The sequence below is a fragment of the Mustela putorius genome, unplaced genomic scaffold (genome assembly GCF_011764305.1).
Source record: "Mustela putorius furo isolate JIRA1106 unplaced genomic scaffold, ASM1176430v1.1 tig00000695_pilon_pilon_pilon, whole genome shotgun sequence".
Taxonomy (NCBI): Eukaryota; Metazoa; Chordata; class Mammalia; order Carnivora; family Mustelidae; genus Mustela; species Mustela putorius.
The window spans coordinates 1,745,491-1,766,312 of record NW_025421447.1 but is presented as its reverse complement, the minus strand read 5'-3'; the positions used below and the strand labels follow the sequence as shown (position 1 = coordinate 1,766,312).

The following is a 20,822-nucleotide window of genomic DNA, read 5'->3' as shown; positions in this document are numbered from 1 at the left end:
GAGATGTCCCATTCTTCCCTTATTTTAAATGAATTTATTTATTGATAGCCTCTTCAGATTTGAAAGTCACTTAACAATAAAATACCCAAAAATACACGGACGGGACTGGAAGAGATTATGCTGAGTGAAATAAGTCAAGCAGACAGACACAATTATCATATGGTTTCACTTATTTGTGGAGCATAACAAATAGCATGGAGGACAAGGGGAGATGGAGAGGAGAAGGGAGTTGAGGGAAATTGGGAGGGGAGGTGAACCATGAGAGCCTATGGACTCTGAAAAATAATCTGAGGATTTTGAAGGGGTGGGGGTGGGAGGTCGGGGTACCAGGTGGTGGGTATTGGAAAGGGCACGGATTGCATGGAGCACTGGGTGCAGTGCAAAAACAATGAATACTGTTACGCTGAAAAGAAATAAAAAATAAAAAAAATACATAGACAATGAACTAGTAATGCTTTTTTTAAAAAATATTTTTTAAAATATTTAAAAATATTTTATTTATTTATTTGACAGACAGAGATCACAATTAGGCAGAGAGGCAGGCGGTGGGGGGGTGGGGTGGGAAGCAGGCTCCCCGCTGAGCAGAGAGCCCAATGCGGCAGATCCCAGGACCCTGAGGTCATGACCTGAGCCTAAGGCAAAGGGTTTAACCCACTGAGCCACCCGGGCACCCATAATAATGCTTTTGAGGAGTAGAAAAATAGAACTAGGAAAAAGGTGACTTCAAACACATGGTGTAAATAGGGCCAGCATGATTGTTGTACTTCAAGCCTTCTGGCAGCTGTTCCTAAGAGAAAGCACCATCGGTTACAGGGCCCTCATGACTGAAAGCAGAAGAACTGTCATTCTTTTTATGAGGAAAGAAAGCATTTCTTAGAATTGAATTCTAGATTTTTATTTATTTGACACAAAGAGAGAGATCACAAGTAGGCAGAGAGGCAGGCAGAGAGAGAGAGGGGGAAGCAGGCTCCCTGCTGAGCAGAGAGCCCAATGTGGGACTCGATCCCAGGACCCTGAGATCATGACCTGAGCTGAAGACAGAGGCTTAACCCCCTGAGCTACCCAGGCGACCCTAGAATTGAATTCTAAAAGGAATATCTCAGGCAGGACTTAATAAAAATAGGCACCTAACGATGGAATGGATAAAACTTTCAATGATATTTTCACAGCCAGTGCAGTGATGAGTTTCACATCTAGTTCTTATTTTTATAAAAATATTTTATTTATTTATTTGTTAGAGAGAGAGAGAGAGAGAGGGAGAAAGTGCACAAGTAACGGGAGCAGGAGGCAGAGGGAGAAGCAGGCTCCCTGTTCAGCATGGGACTTGATCCCAGGACTCTGGGATCATGACTTGAGCCAAAGGCAGGTGCTTAACTGACTGAGCCACCCAGACATCCCTATTTCTTGTAGTTTTGATGAGAACTGAGAATGTGAATGGAGAGTTGTTATTCAATGGGTATAAAAAATTGGGTATGTAACTCTAAAACAACTCAGTGATGAAGGCAGTTTTGAAGCATAGATCATTGGGTCCCTTTGAAAGGACTTCCAGTGAGTTAGCTCAGGCCGGGGATAGAATTTCAGCTATTGGAGGAGTGGGAATTTAAGCTTGGTATACAGTCATCCATAAATACCACTCCCTCAGCAGGACTGTTTGGGCATCCTGCCTGATGAGCCCGGCATGCTGGTACTCCCTTGGCACTGTGGTGGAGGATAGGTGTTCATACTCTACAAACCCGAGAAGCAAGTGTCAGGCAGGGTGACATTAGGAAAATCAAGGTAGTCTTCTGACCTGGATAAAAGATCATGCATCTCTGCATAGACAGGAGCCACAGGGACAGCCTTTTCCTTAATGAATAGACTCCTGAGTGTAATTGGTGTCAGAAGTACTGGAAAAAGGCCTGCACTTTTGTGTGGATCAGTCGGGCATGTAGCACAATAACATTTAATGCCAAGGTGATTTTGATTGGCTGTGGGAAACCTATCCCGTCCACCCCGTTTGAAGGCTTGGATTACCTATCGCTATTCAGTGGAGGGCACCTGTAGTGGATCTGTCAAAAAGTCCCAGCAATAACCAAAATAGCTAAACTATGGAAAGAGCTCAGATGTCCATGACAGGTGAATGGATAAAGAAGATATAGAATATATTCAGCCATCGAAAAGAATGAGATCTTACCATTTACAGTGATGTGGTTAAAACTAGAGGGTGTTAATGCCAAGTGAAATAAGTCCGTCAGAGAAAGACAAATAGCATATGTTCATGCATATGTGGAATTTAAGAAACAAAACAAATGAGCATAGGGGAAGGGAAGGAAAAATAAAATAAGATAAAAACAGAGAGGAAGGCAAACCATAGAGACTCTTTTATTTTTTTTTTAATTTAATTTTATTTTTTCAGTGCTCCAAGATTTATTGTTTATGCACCACACCCAGTGCTCCATGCAATACGTGTCCTCCATAAGAGACTCTTAACTATAGGGACCAAACTGAGGGTTGCTGGAGGGGAGGTAGATGAAGGGGTGGGTAATTGGATGATGGGCATTAAGGAGGGTGCTTGATGGACTGAGCACTGAGTGTTGTATGCAACTGATGAATCACTAAATTCTACCTCTGAAATTAATAATACACTGTATGTTAACTAAATTGAATTTACTTTTATTTATTTATTTGTATTTAAAATATTTTGCTTATTTATTTTTCAGAGAAAGAGGGAGAGAGAGAGAGAGAGAGAGAGATCGATCTTGCATGAGCAGGGGGAGCAACAGGCAGAGGGAGAGGGAGAAGCAGGCTCCCTGCTGAAAAAAGAGCCTGATGTGGGACTCCATCCTAGCACACTGGGATCATGACCGAAGGGAGATGCTTAACTGACTGAGCCACCCAGGCATATCACTAAATTGAATTTAAATGAAAAAAATCCCCAGCTGCATCCAGGTGCAGTCACTGACTCAGCATGACATCTCCTGGGGCGGGGCAGGTTGGGGGGAGGCGTCGGGGAATGCTGTGCTGGAAGGAAAAAGTGGCATTTGTGCAGCTGTTTCCTCTGGACTACTCTGTCTTTTTGTGTGTTTAGATTTATGGACCCAGAGCCTGCATGTTCTCCCTGGGATGTAACCATGAAGTAAGAGAAGATATTTTCCTGTGCCCAGGGCCAATGTTAGAGATCTGAAAGGAACTTAGGGTAGGAACTTAGGAGGCCAGTCGACCAGCTCTGGCAGCTGACATAGGGTCATTGGCCTGCATGTACCCCACTTGTGCCACAGGGACCCTATCCCTGCTTCACAGCGGACAGATAGAGCAGTGGTCCAGGTGCCATATGATGCAACTTTCAAATACACGGTACGGTGTTAGTAACTATAGTCACTATGCTGATTGTACATTGCTGTATCCCTTAAATGTGCTTCTTTATGTGAATATAGCACAAATTACTGTTTTATTCTCAGGTTGTAAACTTTTGAGTTAACTTTTCTTTGGGGCTGTTACAAGCAGTGCTGCTATGAATATTTTTGAACATGTCTCTTGGTGCATTTTTGTTGGGTTACATACCTGGGTAGAATTACCTGGTCATAGGATTGCATATATTCAGCTATAGTAGATATTACCCTACTGTTCTCTACAATGACTATTGTAACAATTTATGCTCCTGCTACCAGGCTGAGAGTTCTAGTTGCTCTACCTCTTTGCATACACTTGATATTATCACTTTTTAATTTCAGACATTTGGTAGATATGAGTGGTTCTCAGTGTGGTTTAACTGGCACTTACCTGATTTCCAATAATGCTGAATACCTTTTCATTGGCTTTTTTGATATCCTCTTTTCTGAAGAGCCTGTTCACGTCTTTTACATTTTTTTTAGAAGTTAGGTTATCTTTTACTCATTGACTTAGGCATTCTTTGTATATTCTGATACTAGCTCTGTTTTTTTTTTTTTAATTGTTATTTGTGTGTGTGTGTGCATATATGTGTGTGTGTTCTAAATTCTTCACAATAGTCCTGTGAGTTATTATAATGACACTTTACATAGGCAGATACCGAGGTCAGAGAGGTAAAGTCAGTTACTGGTGGACATGTTGAAAGACACACTCCCCCCCCCACCCCCGTCGTTAACTAATTAACTGCTCTTTTGTTGTGTAAGAGTACCCCTCCTCCCCTTGCAGTGCAAAGACCCTTCCCCCAGGGTTGAATTCAATGTAACTGCTCTTTTGCCTTTCTGTAACTGCTTGGCTTTTAGGGCATGACACTTGTCTCCTGTTTGAACAAGATACCTTCTTCTAATAGCGGAGGCATGGTCACATAGGCAAGGGGGCTGCATGGTCACGTAGGTCACGTAGACAGGAGGCTGCATAGTCACGTAGGCAGGATGCTTCTCTGCTGAGTAATAAGGTCAAACTTCCCTCCTTTGTTTCCCCTTCCCGCCTTTCTCTTCGCGTGAGGGGGTCTTCCAAAGCCAATCCGCTAACACCAAGTATGCCTTTTTTCAAATGTTCAAATTGTCAGCCAATTGGCTCCGTCCCATCCGGGACTTGTATGTACCTGTCTATAAAAATCCTGCACCACCCCAGCCAGGTGTGCTCAGCTAGCAGGAGCTGCTGACCACCCGCAGGTGCCTGCATAACAATAAAGAACCTCTTGCTGTTTGCATCCTGTGGCAGTGTTGAATTCTTGGGTAAGGGGATCCGCGGGTCTTTCAATGTGAGGTATTAGAATGTAAGAATTATTCCTTTTCTCCGGTGACTTATAATCTATTTAGTTGGGGAAATAACACTCAGAAAACACTTAGTGAGTAATACTAGCAAGTAAGTATTACTAGCAAGTAAGTATGAATAAGCTTCTAGAAAGATAAGATTTAGTCTAGGACTTTAAGAACAGGTATAATTGCGGAAATACAAGAAATGAAAACACATTTCAGCGAAGGTGAACCACAGAAGCAGAAGCAAGCATTGAGATGGAAAAAAATAATGTGACTAATGCCTTGCCTTTGAATAGTTCTTTGCAGGATTTTACAGTTGTCTTATGTAGGACTACAGCATCCTTCATGAGGGCAGGGACCATTCCTGTTCCACCGACCAGGGCATGTCTAGTGTCCATATAGTGCTTGGCACATAGCAAGTGTTTAATAAATACACTTAAGTGACATGAAAGAATACATTCAATCCCAGAACCTTTCAACTTAGTAGAATAAGATTTAAATGATCAAGGTGAGGATTTAAATGAGATGACTAACCTGATCTCCTCACAGGATTTCTAAAGATATTAGTGGTAAATTGTAATTGGAGGGAAAGATTATATAGAGTTTGATCAGTTTAGACTTAATACAGCATAGAGGAAAGTGTAAGGCATCACTGAGAGGTCTTGAACTGAGAGACATGAAATGAAAGCAATGTTTTACAAAATTCCTGAGTGATTAAATGAAGGATGGACTGGAAGCAGGGGGCCCAGCTAAGAGGCCATTGCAATGATATCAGGGTTTATTTATGTATTCAACAAACACCTATTGAAATAATAATACACATTTAGTGCTAAGTTCCATGCTAAAGAAGGATAGCAAGATGTGTAAGTTGTGAACCTTACTGTCAAGGAGCTAATGGTCTCGGAGTAGAGGTAAGACAAGCACACAAACAACTGTAACTCATGGGAGGAAGTTTGAAAAAGAGACACAAATCCAGACTGTGGAGTCAGGGTAAGACAACAACTGTTTTTTGGGGGCATCAGGAAAGGTTCAAGTGGTCTTCTATAGCAGCATTTCTACCTGCCTCTGACTTCCTGCTCCCTTGTCCCTCTCTATCATGTTCCTTGCTCTGTTATCTGAATTACCTTGTTATTTATGGTTGTACATGTCTGCTGTTTGTCTCTCCCTCCCTCATTAGAATACAAGCTCCAAGATAGAGTACCTGTTTGTCTTGTCACTTCTGTATTTCTAATTCTTCACCCAGTATTTGAACTAACAAATTTTTAAATAAAAATTTTGGAATGAATGAATGAAATGATATTGAATTTGGGCCCCATAGGATAATCAAGATTTGGACATTCAATAAAAGGAACATTATTTTAGTGTAGGGTACTCGAAGGTCCAAAGGGAGTGGAGAATGAAAGGCGGATCTGGAAAATGGACTTATGGAAGACTATGGATATACATATGGAGAATAAGAGAAAGCAAATGATAATTCTGAAATTTGTGCCTTTGAAGCCTGATAGAATGGGGATAGAGAGGAGAGAATGAGGAAAATTGGGAAACTGGGAAGACAAACCAGTTTAATGGGAAATGATTGGCAGTCTCAGGGGTCATATCTTGTGAGCAATTGCACAGACTGGACTGAAGTGCACATTCAAGTCTGAACAAGGTGAGTTGAAACTCATCATTGTAGAGACACTAATAACTTGGGCTAAGGACAGTTTCTCAGAGGAAGAAAGTCCAGACAGGAAGAGCCTGAAGTCTTGGGAACAGGATAAGAAGAATCCACAAGAGATGGGGAAGGACCAGCAAAGTGAGAGACAGTCACCAGTATAGCTTCTCTTGCAAATTTATTTATAACCTTTGTCATTTTGTGGTTCCTGACATATATTGCCAGTTGCTTGTGAAAAAGGCTGATGAGTTTAAGGCTCTCTTTTATATATATATATGTGTGTGTGTGTGTGTGTGTATGTATGTATATATATATATTGTGAGTTGTCTCATGTCACCTGGTCATTAAAGAGATTTATATACATAAACACACATATATAATACATGATATGATATATATATATACACATACATACATACATATATACACATATATAAATATATATGTATATGTATATACGTATACGTATATGTATATATGTATAGATATACGTATATATGTATATATACGTATATGTATATATGTATAGATATACACATATATATTTAAATAAGGATATTCATTCATGTTTGAAAGTAGAATGAATAAAAAAGAAAAAAATGAAAAAAAGTAGAATAAAAAGAGCTGAAAATGTTGGAGGGGGAGGATATAAAGGGGAATTTTAGATTCTAGAAGAAGTATGAGATGAAGTGGAAGAATATTGAATCTCAAAGGCAGGATGCAATGGGAGATGGGGCATTTTGATTTCAGGAAACATTTTTATGATATCTACTTTTTTCCTTTTCTGGGATATTATTAGCTCTGAGGCATCATCCTTTGTTTATTTATTTATTTATTTACTTACTTAAAGATTTATTTATTTATTTCAGAGAGCGTGCAGGGGGAGGGCTGGAGGGAAAGGGAGGGAGAAACTTTAGGCAGACTTCACACTCAGCACAGATCCCCATGTGGGGCTTGCTCGTACAACCCTGAGATCAGGACCTGAGCCAAAACCAAAAGTGGACTGCTTAATGGACTGTGCCACGTAGGCGCCCCTAATTACAGTCTTTAAAAATAACCACAAATCATCTAAGATTGTTTTTGTTTCTGATCAGTGTTTCCAAGGCTAGGTAGAGAATAAAAGGGAACAAAAAGAACTAATAAAAGATATTAATCATGAAGTTTTTTATTTCCTACTTTTGATACAATGCTGTCAGCAAACCATATTGGTAAACATTTCGTAGACTTAGTAGATAGTAAGATCTTCTGATGGAATCAAGCATACATTAGATTTATATTCTGATTGCTTAATTGAGCCAGAAACTCTGAAAACACTGTGTAAGGAGTGAGATTTAATAGAATTTTGCTGAATGAATAAACGAACAAATGAACGAATCTATGGCATAGATTAAGTTGCGCCTGGACATTAAGAAAAAGTCATGAATCTATTCAGATTGGGGGCTAGAAAGTCATAATTATTTTGAATTATGGTGATATCGGAGATTATCTTGAAGGATAAATTTTAGGATAAACTTGAACTCTGTTAGGGTATGTCATGAAGCAGAATAATCTGCATCTATGAATTAATTACATTTTATGATTATAAGGTGGTATTGCAGAGTCTCATACTCACTATTGCCATCTTATAAGAAGCCAACAAATCAATTAAAGAAATTGGCATCTGTTAAAGATATGAAAGGAAATTTTCTATTTTTAGTAACAGGTAAATTGTGAAAAACTGTCTCATGAGAAGATCCATTAATACTTTCTTATTTGCTTTTGTAGAAATCTAGGAAGGGAATTTAAATTTTTTTTTTTAAAGATTTTATTTATTTATTTGAGAGAGAGAGACAGTGAGAGAGAGCATGAGCGAGGAGAAGGTCAGAGGGAGAAGCAGACTCCCCATGGAGCTGGGAGCCTGATGTGGGATTCAATCCTGGGACTCCGGGATCATGACCTGAGCCGAAGGCAGTCGTCCAACCAACTGAGCCACCCAGGCATCCCGGGAATTTAAATTTTTTAAAAGATTTTATTTCAGAAAGAGGGGAGAAAGCACACAAGCAGGAACAGGGGAAGGGGTCAGGGCAGAGGGAGAGGGAGGGGGGGTCAGGGCTGAGCAGGGAGTCCTGGGCTCTGTCCCAGGACCCTGGGGTCATGACCCGAGCGGAAGGCAGATGCTTAACAGACTGAGCCACCCACAGGTCCCTAGATCGGGAATTTAAAGGATTATCAATTTGCATCTGAATGTGTGCTTGTGAGCGTTCAGGGTGACAGGGAGGGAAGAAGTCTGGGACGTTGAGATGTTAAGAAGTTCCTAGGAACTTCTCCTGGGATCATAATGATTCATCGTTCTTTGGTGCTTGCCTCCTTTTGTAGTACTGGTTTCTTTTCCTGAGGGTAGCTTTGCTTATCTTCTGAGGCTAGGGAAGCTGATGTTTGCTGTGCATCAGCAGGATCTGCATCAGGGAGACATTCCTTGGTGTAATGTAATGCTTGGCTGTCACTGAAGATGATAGGACAATCTGAGATCTCATTGGTGAGGGGTGCACTTGACTGGTTGTTGAGGAGCTCTGGGCTTGATGACCTAGCTGTCTGAGCTTGGTTTTGCTGCTCCATTTGGGTCATTTCCTTCTGTTGCAGCATCTTCTCTTTCAGGTACTGGTACAGAGGACTGGAATAGACAGTACCCCTCTCTACAAAAGAAGGTTCTTGGTTCTTCTGCATCTTCTCTTCAAGTCTGGTCTGGGGGACTGAAACATCATATCTTTTCTTGGCTGGATTTTGTTGGTCATTGGCTTCTGCCAACTCTTGGGGGGTTTCATCCTCTTCCAATGTTGCAGGTTCCTCTCTTTCAAGGTGTGTTTTGGGGGATGCTGAATTGTCCTCATCTAGATTTTTTACTGGAGCATCCTGGGTCTCTGGTGTCCTACCTTCTTCTCCTTTGGTACTTGGGCCTTGGACCTTTAGCTTTCTTCTGCTGTCTTCCTTTGCTGGAAGCTGCTTTATGGAAAACTGGTCAGTGAAGTCTGCCTCTAGGGACTTTCTGTCTTCACCTCTTGTTGTGGACTCCTGTGCCTCTGGATGTCCATTGGGGTACATAGCTGGACCTGGGCCTTTTGTCCCTGAGCCCAGACTTCTGTGCTCTTCTCTGGTAGCCCATTCTGGTTCCTCAGTGAGCTGCTTATCCTGTTCTTCAACTCTGACTGCTAGCACCACATCCTCCTCAGTTCTGCTTTCCTCACCCAGTGCTACCTGTTTCTCAGTGTCTGGGTTACCATTGTGACTTCTTTCCACAGACTCTCTGAGAGGGTCTCCTTGATTCTGGGAATCCCCTTGCACAGGGAGGTCATTTGTCTCTGAGCTGTTATCACCATCCTCTGGAGTCAGGCTGTTGGGAATTTCAGAAGAACCCTCATTATTCTGTGTGACTGTGGGCTCGGGATCTTCTTCCTGGTAACCATCATCATCCTTGACTGGCTTGTCATGAGTCTTGGTGACCCTCTTATTTTCCTCTCCAGACTGGTTCTTGAGTGGTGCTAATTCCTGTGTTCTTTCTCTTGCTCCTGATGCCCCTTCTGCTGCAGGGACATTTTTGCTACTCATAAGTGCTTTTGCTGTGCCTTCCTCAGCATGTCTTGCCTCTTCTTCTGGGGTGACTATTCTTTCAATTTCCGGATGGTTCTGAACTCCTCCTTCTGAGCTCGACTCTTGTGTTTTAGAACCTGCTTTAGCATCCCTTTTTTTTGATGACTTTTGGAGTTCCTGATACTTTCCATCCTGTCGTTGGTCTTCCAGGGTTAGTAGCTGAATTTCTATCTCATTTTCTTCCTGTTCTGCTGTTCCATGGACCTCAGGGCCTCTCCTCTCTTTCCTTATAGCCCTAACATCAGGTGTTTCTGAAATATTTCTGTTATTACCTTGGACAGGCAGGTCCTTTGTTTCTTGTTCTTTTTCTTGTGCTGTTGGTTCTTGGGTCTCAGATGCTCTGCCATCACCCCCAGGTTCAGCTGGATTCTTTGTCTCAGGTGGTGTCCTGTCAGCATCCTCTCCTTGTCCTTGGGTCACGGATGTTCTATCATCATCCTCAGGATCAGTTAGTTTCTCTGTCTGCAATGGTTTCTGGGCAGCAGCTTGTTTTGGCAGGTCAGCAGGTTCTGAATTGGGCTCATAATTTCCTGGCAGTGATAGTTCTTGTGTTTTAGAATGTTCCTTAACACCCTTTTCTGTTGCAACTTCCTGATCTTTGGAAGGCCTCTGTGTTGTTTTTTCTGGTGGAGAACTTTGTGTTCTTAGGTTCCCTTTCTGTTCTTCACATTGATCCCTTGTCTTAGTGATACTTTGCTTCCTGACTGGTTTATCTCCCTCCATGGGACTCTCCTTATCCTGTTCCTCCTGCTTTGTGGGACTGTCAGTCTGTTCTGATTCTGCTGTTGTCTTATTTGTCTCAAGTTGAGCCCCATTGTCTCCCATTGCTGACACATCTTGGGCCACCTCCTGGCTCTGTTGATCTCCTTCCAGGTGTTGGTTCTTAGGGTCATTGTGCCCAGGTTCTTCCACTGGCAGTTTGCAAGTCTTGGTGTTTTCAACCCCATTGTGTCCAACTGCTCCCCTTTCTGTAGGGTTGAACTGAGCTGATGATGTCATTCCTGAAGGAGGTACAGCTCTGTCTTGAGTTGGTGGCATTTGCTCTGTCCACTGGCCAGTGCCACTGGTCACCTGAAGATCCATATCATCAGGTTTCTCCTCTAGATTAGACACTTGTCTTGGTTCTGATTTTAGTAATGATTGTATATCAAGATAGGAGAGGTTCAATAAGTTGAAGATTGCAAGAACAAATTCATCAAAACTGATGGTGCCACTGCTGTCAGTATCCAGAAGGTTCAAGTTTCTCTCCACAGCATGAATGACACGTGGCTGCAGGAAAACACAGTGAGAAATCAGGCTATTTATATGTGGTTAAGCACCCTGAGTGGCTGCATATATCCAAAGAATCCTCTTTTTTTTTTTTTTTTTAATCTTATTCCTCAGGAACTAGTGAAATTTCCCAAATAGGAAGAAATTGTTGATTCTGGATGCCATTTTTTATCAGAAAGCTATGCTAAGAAGGAGTTTTTACATCACTGTGAGTTGTATTTCCATATATACTGGCTCATGACTCCTCTCAGAACCTACTTTGCTGAAGCATAGCCCCAGTGAGGAAAACCTTATTTTCCTTTGTAAGACTTATTAAGCAATTGCACAGAGTAAGGAGCTGAGACTGAAAAAAGTTGTTCAAAACCAGTGAGTGCCAAGAGTTGATAGCCAAATGTAAAATAGGCAGGGATCACCTATGCCCATCTTGCATAGATTATGGAGAAAGGGTAGGTGGGGGAGAATTTCCACAACTCTCTGAATACCTTACCTGAAGAATGTCCCCAAACTCGCCCTGGATGAGCAGTTTCAACTCTGTGCAGGTCAATGTTGCCTTGTCACCATCCTCCTGGGCATACTTGTGGAATGTCTTGATTACACAGAGGACATCTTTTAGGAGCCGAGCCATCTTTCCCAACTCAGTAGACTGTGAGAAAGAATAAACAAATCTTATTTCCTAGGAAGACACCTTCAGGAAGGAGATACCTAGGTCATCCTTTTTCTGTCTCTCCCACAGTTCCACTGCCATCATCTGTTCTGTTCTGTCTATCTATCTATCTCTGTTAAGATATTGTATCTGCATTACAGTGATTTAGTTTTGTACCAGATAATGTCGGTGAGATCAGATCTGGCACAGGTGGGTATAGAAGGGACACTTCATCCCATCCTGTGGAAAACAGTGACACTCGTGTCTTCAGAGAAAGCTTTATTGCAAAAAGAATTGGAAAAAGAGCACAAATATAAGTACTAAAATGCACGAATGATGTCAAGAGAATGGGACCAATCCTTCCAGCCTTAACTGAGAGTGTCTACCCATTTTCTCCTACCTTGGGTCAGTCTAACTCCTCTTCTTAAGAAAGTATAATTTTTACAGTTAGTAAAGCTTCTGGAGAAAAGAGAAGTAATGCCAAGAAAATCAATCCCTATATATGCAGGCTGAAGCAACATGTTTTTATTATTTATTTACTTTTAAAGATTTTATTTACATATTTGACAGAGAAAGAGATCACAAGTAGGAAGAGAGGCAGGCAGAGAGAGAGGGGGAAACAGGCTCCCTGTTGAGCAGAGAGCCTGATGTGGGGCTCAATTCCAGGACCCTGAGATCATGACCTGAGCCAAAGGCAGAGGCTTAATCCACTGAGCCACCCAGGCACCCCGGAAGCAACATGTTTTTACCAAAAAGACAGGGCTCAGTGAACCCACTGGTAAAACAAATAGAATCTTGACCCCTCAGTCATTACCCATCATTTAAATGACTCTGTATTTTCATTTTAGAATAGCTCTGAGTCCCATGTCTTGTTAAATAGTATTCATGCCTATGTCATATAGTTTTTATTATTTTTTTTAAAGATTTTATTTATTTATTTGACAGAGAGAGCAAGAGAGCACAAGCAGGCAGAACATCAGAGGGAGAGGGAGAAGCAGGCTCCCCACTGAGCAGGGAGCCTGATGCGGGACTCGATCCCAGGACCTTGGGATCATGACCTGAGCCGAAGGCAGTTGCTTAACCAACTGAGCCACCCAGGTGTTCCAGTTTATATTTTGAAAAAAAGACAATGATTAAAGAAGTTCCGGAGCTCTCAGTTTAGCAGGATTAATAGCGGTCAAATTAGACTTGGGGTATGTCCCCTCTGGAATCCTTACACAATCTCACATATAAGCAGAGCAGCAACCAAGATCCCAAGTATGTTCAAGCATATGGCCTATGAGACTTACCTTGTTCACAAATGAGAGCAAGGAGAATAAAATGGGCAGCAGGCTGTGAGCTGACAGCAGGTACTGAAACCTTTTATTGAGTCCCTAATTGCACAGTTAGGAAGGAGACACCCTCCAGGTCTAATGCCCTGATTCATCACAAGCAAACCCTGTCTCCTCTCTTTGTCTACTCTCAGCTTCTCTTATTTTTGTTTCCTTTTTTAGGCAGCTTCAGTTAAGTCTTGGTTTCAGACTCATCCAAAGGAAGGAGAGGGGATATTTTTCTTCATTTGCTGACTTGCAGGTTATAGTTTTGAATGATCTTTGGGGTGGTGTTGGCTTTTTTTTTTTTTTTTTCCTCAACCTAAGGACACAACTACATTTCTGTTTGACAAATCATAGGGCTGGCAGAGACCTCAGAAGTCATCTGATTCCTTCCTCTGCCCACAGGATGGACTGTATTTGACCCAGCTGGACAGATGGGTGTCAATCATGTGTTTAAAAATAGAGGCACCATTGGGCCATGTGACAAGAGTGGAGATACCAGTTGATTCAGGTGTTTCAATGCTCTGCTCTCCTTGCCCAGAGGCAGAGTTAGAAAAAAAAAAAAAATTCTTGCTGGGTATGAACTTTGCTTACCTAGAATGTGCTATTTTTTTTTTTTTAAAGTGATTGATATCTGCTCTTTAAAGGTACTTTTGTAATCCAAGGAGCTTAGAAATGGGCAGCCATATCGCGGTGTTCTTTATGTAAAGGGGAGAGGGAGACCTAGAAATGACCAATCTGAGGACAGGTAGGAGAGAGCCTGAGATGCTGAACTGGTAAATGTTTTTATTGCCATCTAGATCTCTGTCCTTTTTTGCAGAGAATATTTAATTAATCAGAGAATTGGATTAGTTGTTTTATTAGATATTTAAAAAGAGAACAGGGTAAGTTTTAAAACATTCTTGCCTGCTTATAAAAGCATGTAAGAAACAGACCCATGAAACAACTATTAAAAGCCAAGACCAATAGCATGGAGGGATGCAGAGGGAGGTAATTTTACAAGAAGACTGAGGCTAAGGGCAACATTGATATCGAGCAAAATCTTGCTTTGTTCCTCCTGATAATCAAAGCAAGTACAAGTACAGTGGAACTGAGTGTTGGGGTGGGGGTGGGGAATCTATGTTGATAGTTCCCACCTGTAAAAAATTTTCTCAGTACTGTCCTAAAATGCAGAAGCCTCCTCCTGAGAATTGGGATTGGCATGTGAAGGTCATCTTAATTCTGATCAGTCAAAATCTCCGGAGTACCTACTATTTTCCAGGCACTATGCCAGGCACTGGGGTGTTTAAAGTTGAGCAAATTCTGTCTCCCTGTTTTGGAGGTTACAGGACAGTTTCATGAGAAATGGCTGAAGTAAACAGTATTTTCAAGGTTGGAGTGGAAAGAAAGACGTAGGGGAAACATAACAGCTGTTTTCAAATGTTTGAAGGGTTTTCATGGGGATAAGGAATGGGATCGGAAGAGAAAGGAGCTTATATTCATTGAACACTTAAGACAGGTCAGGTACTTCACATGGGCGGTCTTAACTTAATCCTCATAGACCTTTTAGGTAGTTATTATCCTCTCTTAATAAATAAAGAAGTTAAGGCTCTTACTGGGCACTGTGGCCATGTGCCTAGTAAACAGAAAGCCTGGATTTAGAATTGAAATGCCTCAAGAATATCTCTGAGCTCATGGTATCTCTATTAGTATTCCTTATTCTGTGTAATGCCAGAGAATAGAGCTAGAATCAGTGATTGACAATTTCTAAAAAGAAGTCTTTAGTTTTTATTAAGAACTCTTTAAGGAACAGTGTTGTCTGTCAATGATGTAGACTGTTCTTAAGGTAACCAGATCCCTGTTCCTGGAACTGTCAAATAGAGGCTGAATTACAATCCATTGGCTAGGTAATGGGGGAGTACTGCCACAGCATGTGGCAAGGCCGGAGCGGCTTACAGGGAAGAACATTGAACTCTTTCAATCCTAAATGTCTATGTTTTTAGCTTATATTTTCTATTTAGAAGGTCAGGGTTGTATCTTGAACAATTAAAGCTCTTTTACAGGCATTCTTATTTTTTCGGCGCTTACTTAAGACCATTTATTAATACCCATATTTCTGGGTGGGTGGTGACTTAAGGGATGGCAGAAGCAGGAGAGAAATGGGAAGAGGATAAGAATGATTTTTTGTTTAAAAAAATTCTTTAGACTACTATGCAATAAACTACAAACAATTCTATTACCAAGGAAAAGACCTGGGCTGCCCTTTCTTCTTTTAAGAAGATATCTCTAGGGAGCCTGGGTGGCTCAATGGGTTAAAGCCTCTGTCTTTGGCTCAGGTCATGATCCTGGGGTCCTGGGATTGAGTCCCGAGTTCGGCTCTCTGCTTAGCAGGGAGCCTGCTTTCCTTCCTCTCTCTCTCCCTGCCTCTCTGCCTACTTGTGATCTCTGTCTGTCAAATAAATACATAAAAAATCTTAGAAAAAAAGATTATCTCTAATAGTCCTTTCAACATGCCCTGTCCCTTCTAATTTTGCATAGGGATAATGAAGAAAGGGAGAGAGACAGAGTCAAAAGAAATTGATTAATAAAGAACTATGTCTGGGGTGCCTGGGTGGCTCATTCTGTTAAGCCCTGGACTCTTCACTTGATCTTAGCCAAAAAGGCTGAGGAGCAATAGTGCTGAACTCTTAATTTTAGGCTGGTAATGATCTCAGGGTCCTGGAATGCAGTCTCAGCTTAGCGGGAGTCTGCTTGAGAGTCTCTCTCTGCCCCTCCCCCCTCACATGCATGCTATCTCTCTGTCTCTCTTAAAGAAACAAATGAATACATACCTATATACACAAATAAATAGAAACATATTTAAACATAAAACTATGTTTAAGAGCCTCTTACTTTCAAAGGTCACAACTGAAGTCTTCCATGAAGCTTCAAATAAAACCAAAATGATGGCTACTTTGGAAGAGATGGTTAATAAAGCAACTTTAAAAAATATTTATGTATTTATGAGAGAGAGAGAGCTATGTGTGAGTGAGGCAGGGGCAGAGAAGGAGTGAGAGAGAGAAGCCAACTCTGCACTGAGTGTGGAGCCCAGATATGGAGCTAGCTCTCATGACCAGAGATCATGATCTGAGCTGAAATTAAATCCTACGCTTAACTGAGGGAGCCACACAGGCGCTCTGCTATTAAAGCAATTTATCATTATTATTATTATTTAAAAATTTTATTTAATTGACAGAGAGAGACACACAGAAAGAGGGAACACAAACAGGGGGAATGGGAGAGGGAGAAGCAGGCTTCCCGCTGAGCAGGGAGCCTAATGTGGGCCTCAATCCCAGGACCCTGGGATCATGACCTGAGCCAAAGGCAGATGCTTAATGAATGAGCCACGCAGACGCCCAATAAAGCAATTTTTAATGAATCTCTGTAATATGTGGCAAGCAAAAAAGAAGACTTTAGTTTATATTTATAATTTCATTATCTTTTTTTCTTATTGTAAAAGTGTTCAGGATGATGGTGGACTGAGAAAATGTATATCCTTATGTCTCTCCGGGAATTTTCTAAAATAAAAATATACAGGAAGAAAAAAATAAATAAAAATTATAAGCAGAACTAGAGATTATAGCTTAGATTTAGGAAATTTATGGAAGTTGAAAAGTGGATGATTGAATGTACATAGAACATTTCAATTAAAACAGGTGGAGAAAGGCACAGTGCTGAATATGTTATGAAGGAGGGGCAAAGGTGAGGGCGGGTCCAGCCATCAAAACCTGGAGAAACTCTGGACTCAGAATTAGCAGGTACAATGGAGGTGGGAGTAGGAAGTGAGGCTTTAAACAGGGAAAGTAATTGAGAGTTTATGTGAGGAACTTCTGTCTCAGTGGCCATAACCATATCCCTCCTCCACTTTAGAGCACGGAACATAGACATCTGAGCATATACTGCCCAACCTTCTTAGCAAAACCCCAAATGGCTCTTCCCTAAAGAGATTGAACAAAAGTCCTAGAAATGGTTAAGTGTAAACTTCTTGAGGGCAGGACTCTGTATCTTATTTTCCATATTATCCTCAGAAGCTGTATGTGTATCTGGACTACAGTAGGTGCTCTGTCATATTTGCTGACCAATAGATGGACTGAAAGCTAAGGCATTTAGTATAGATATTAATACTCTAGGAAAACCCTCTCCATATGAAATTAGTGGGGCATGGGGAAAGGGCAGGTCTGCATCCTGACAGCCATTTCTCTGCAAATTGACAGGTTGCTCATCCAGCCTGCTGCAAGTTCCCGTCTAGGTAAGAGAATTGGTGTGAAAACAGACCTATTTATTTAAATCAGAAGAAACTCAGATCTTTAAATTGGTATAAAGGGGCAACTAAGAATATTTAGGCATATCAGTAAATCAGCAGCATGAAAAAAAAAAAAAACCACCAAAACCCACAAGATAAACAGACAAACTGAACCCAGGGGAAATAGATATAGTTCAGGAAGCAGAAGAGAAATGAAAAAAACCCAAAAACAAAAACAACACTCAAATATACTCCAAAGAGATTAATTGAGGCAAGACCAGAGAACAAAAATCAGAGAATAAAATAGTATTTTTAGATTAAATTAAATAAAAAAATGAAGTGAAATAAATAAATGAAATAAAAAAAGAACAATAGAATTACAAAAGAATACTTAGGTTTGGAGGGGCAGGATGGTGGAGAAGTAGGAGGTATTGTTTTAACCGGTCCCCTAAAGTGAGCTGATTATCTACCAAAGCACTCTGATCATTCATGAAATCAGCCTGAGATTAGAATTATACACTTCTGGATCTCTACTGGGGCAAAAGACTCCAATGGACAGGTAAAGCGGAGTGGGAACATCGGACTGATATTGGAAGATAAACAAAAGGGGGAGGGAGCCACCAGAAGAGAGTGATTGGAAAGTAATACCCCAATACGAGAGTGCCCTGTGATTGGGGACCAGCATTAACTTGGAGTCTGGGTAAATGCACTCAAAAAGAGCAAAAGATCTTAAGGGGAAGTTGGTGGAATTGGGAGGTTAGGGACGAGGACTTAAGCCCACAGACCCAGGACAGCCACAACAGGCACTGTGCCAGAGAGAGTGCAGTGAAGAAGTTGGGTCTTGGTCCTTGAGCTGCTGGGGCACCCATGAGAGGTGGTGGTATGTGAGAAAGACTGGTGTGGATGCCAGCTGGCACTCTCTAGAATCACAGCCTGTTGCACTCTGCACTTGTGCCCTGTGACCAGGGTCTGAGTCGCCCTCCATGCCCTCCCCTGAGAGAGGTCTGTGAGGGTGCTAGCTGGTGCTCTCTAGGACCAGCGAGAATCTGAACACTCCCAACCCTTGCCAGCCAGTGTGAAAATATCAGTGTGCTATCTCCAGTTGGGACCTCTCCAGGGGTCTAGACCTGACCAGACAGCTGTGGCAGAGGCAGCCAAGGAAGCCAACTCTCTGAACTAGTACCTCTCGTGGTTTTGGTAGCAGCAGGGCACAAGCGGGAGCTCCTGCTACCCCTGAGACTGTGGCGGGGGTCATGCTCTGGGAGGTGAGAGAGGGGGAGTTTATGTGCTCTGGAGCACCTAGAAGGGAACAGACTGAGGCTTCTCTCTGAGACAGAGGTCTGGGTGCAGTTTGCTTTCCTCTAAACCTCTGAAGAACCGAAGAACCTCCAAAAGCTGCCAAGGGGAGGAAAAAGAAAAGAAAAGGAAAAAAAATCCTCTAGAGAACAAAAAAGAAAAGAAAGAAAGAAACAAACAAAAAAGCCTCCAGAGAACAAAAGTCTGAAAAGCCCATTTCCTCAGAGTCCAGACCTTTGATTGGGGGCAAGACTGCCAGAAAATCCACAGGGCAGGCCTCTCCTCCAGAAAGCCAGCCAAAACAAAGTAAAACAAAACAAAACAAGAGGACAGTCACCACAGGGTCCACATAAAACTGTAAAAGCACAATATCAGAGGAAAAGAAGATATTAAGCTCCTGGTATTGCCCTAAAGCCTGTATACTTCATAGATACAACTTTTATTTTTAACTTGTTCCCACTATTCTTGTTCTTTTTGATTTTTTATATGTTTTTAACCTATTTACCATCATAATGAGAGGTTCAGTACAACAAATTCCATAATAACCTTTTAACTTGAACTTTTTTGATACATATATCTGTGTTTTTCATTTGCTTTTCTCTTTTTTAAAATATTCATATGGAGATAAACTTCAAGGTAATCCTCTTTTCCCTGTCATTTCTAACCCTATATATAAACCAGTTTTAATCCCCCTTTATATCAGGAAAGTTGAGTCCTTTAACAAAGGTATCAAGGTAAACCCAGGAAGAATCAAAATAACCTTCCTCGCCCACACTGAGAATTTACAACCACCCTTCCATCTTCTTCTTCTGTCAGTGTTTCTGTGTATTTGTTTTTATTCTGATCGTATATAAAACTTATACTTATGGTTCATTTGGGCTGGGTTCATCTTCTTCTTCTTTTTTTTCTTGTCATTTACTTTTGTTGGTCTTTTTGTTTGTCTTTGTTTGTATACTTTATAAATCTTACCTTTGGGGCCCATTCAGGCTGGGTCTTCTCTTTTCTTTTTTCCTGTCTCTCCCTTTCTCTCTCTTTTTCTTTTTTCTTTCTTTTTGATGGGGACTCCCAATTGCTCAGAAGTGTTCCTGGGTGCACCTTGCCTGGACCATGGTTGATATATTCAGCTACACATCCCCTCAGCCATCTCTCACCAAAATGACTAGGAGCAGGAATGCCCATCAGAGGAAAAATTCAGAGACTGTGCCCTCTCCATCAGAGCTATTGGATGTGGACATAAACAGTAGGTCCGAAAGGGAATTCAGGCTAACAATTATCCAGGCAATGGCTAGGATGGAGAAAGCCATTAATGACAAAATCGAATTGATTAGGGCAGAGGTGAAAACCACCAGGGAAGGTGTTAACAATGCTATCAATGAATTCCAATCTAATCTAAATTCTCTAACAGCTAGGGTAAATGAGGCAGAAGATAGAATTAGTGATCTAGAGGACAAACTGATAGAGAAAAAGGATCAGGAGGAGGCCTGAAATAAATAGCTTAGAAGCCATGAAAACAGAATTAGGGAAATAAATGATGCCATGAAACATTCCAACGTCTGAATTATTGGAATCACAGAGTGGGCGGAGAAAGAAGAAGACTAGAGGATATAGTTGAACAAATTCACCATGAAAATTTTGGGAAATGGGAATGGAACCAGCATTTGTGACCTAGAGGCAGAAAGGTCTTCCCCCAAGATCACAAATCTAGAAAGACCTCGAGACACCTGATTGTGAAAATGATGAATCATAATTTTGGACAGGAGCTTTTGAAAGCAGCTAGGGGGAAGAGATTCTTTATGTACAGAGGAATAACATCAGAATAACATCAGACCTGTCCACAGAAACCTGGCAAGCCAGAAAGGGCTGGCAAGGTGTATTCAGGGCACTAAATGAAAAGAACATGCAGCCAAGAATACTTAATCCAGCAAGAATGATATTCAAAATGGATGGAGAGATAAAGACTTTCCAGGATCAGCAAGGTTTAAAAGAGTATGTGACCACCAAGACAGCACTATAAGAAATATTAAGGGGGGCTCTATGAAAGAGGAAAAAACCCAAGAATATCATTGAACAGAAATTT

General features: G+C 41.4%; 1 protein-coding gene across 1 annotated transcript; it reads right to left on the bottom strand.

The window, feature by feature from the left end:
* Positions 1–8,482: 8,482 nt before the first annotated feature.
* On the bottom strand, positions 8,483–11,863 carry TCHHL1 (trichohyalin like 1). Its single transcript, XM_004776668.3, has 2 exons — positions 11,720–11,863; positions 8,483–11,232 (listed from the first exon to the last, which is right to left on the bottom strand). The coding sequence occupies exons 1-2, from the start codon at positions 11,855–11,857 to the stop codon at positions 8,662–8,664; spliced, it is 2,709 nt and encodes a 902-aa protein (XP_004776725.1). The 5' UTR covers positions 11,858–11,863; the 3' UTR covers positions 8,483–8,661.
* Positions 11,864–20,822: the final 8,959 nt, after the last annotated feature.

Bases quoted from the DNA above. Each gene is read 5' to 3' on its own strand.
- TCHHL1 (XM_004776668.3), bottom strand. From the start codon at position 11,857: ATGGCTCGGCTCCTAAAAGATGTCCTCTGTGTAATCAAGACATTCCAC. The intron at 11,233-11,719 runs GTAAGGTATTCA...GTTTTCCTGCAG, and splicing joins AGTTTGGGGACATTCTTCAG to CCACGTGTCATTCATGCTGT.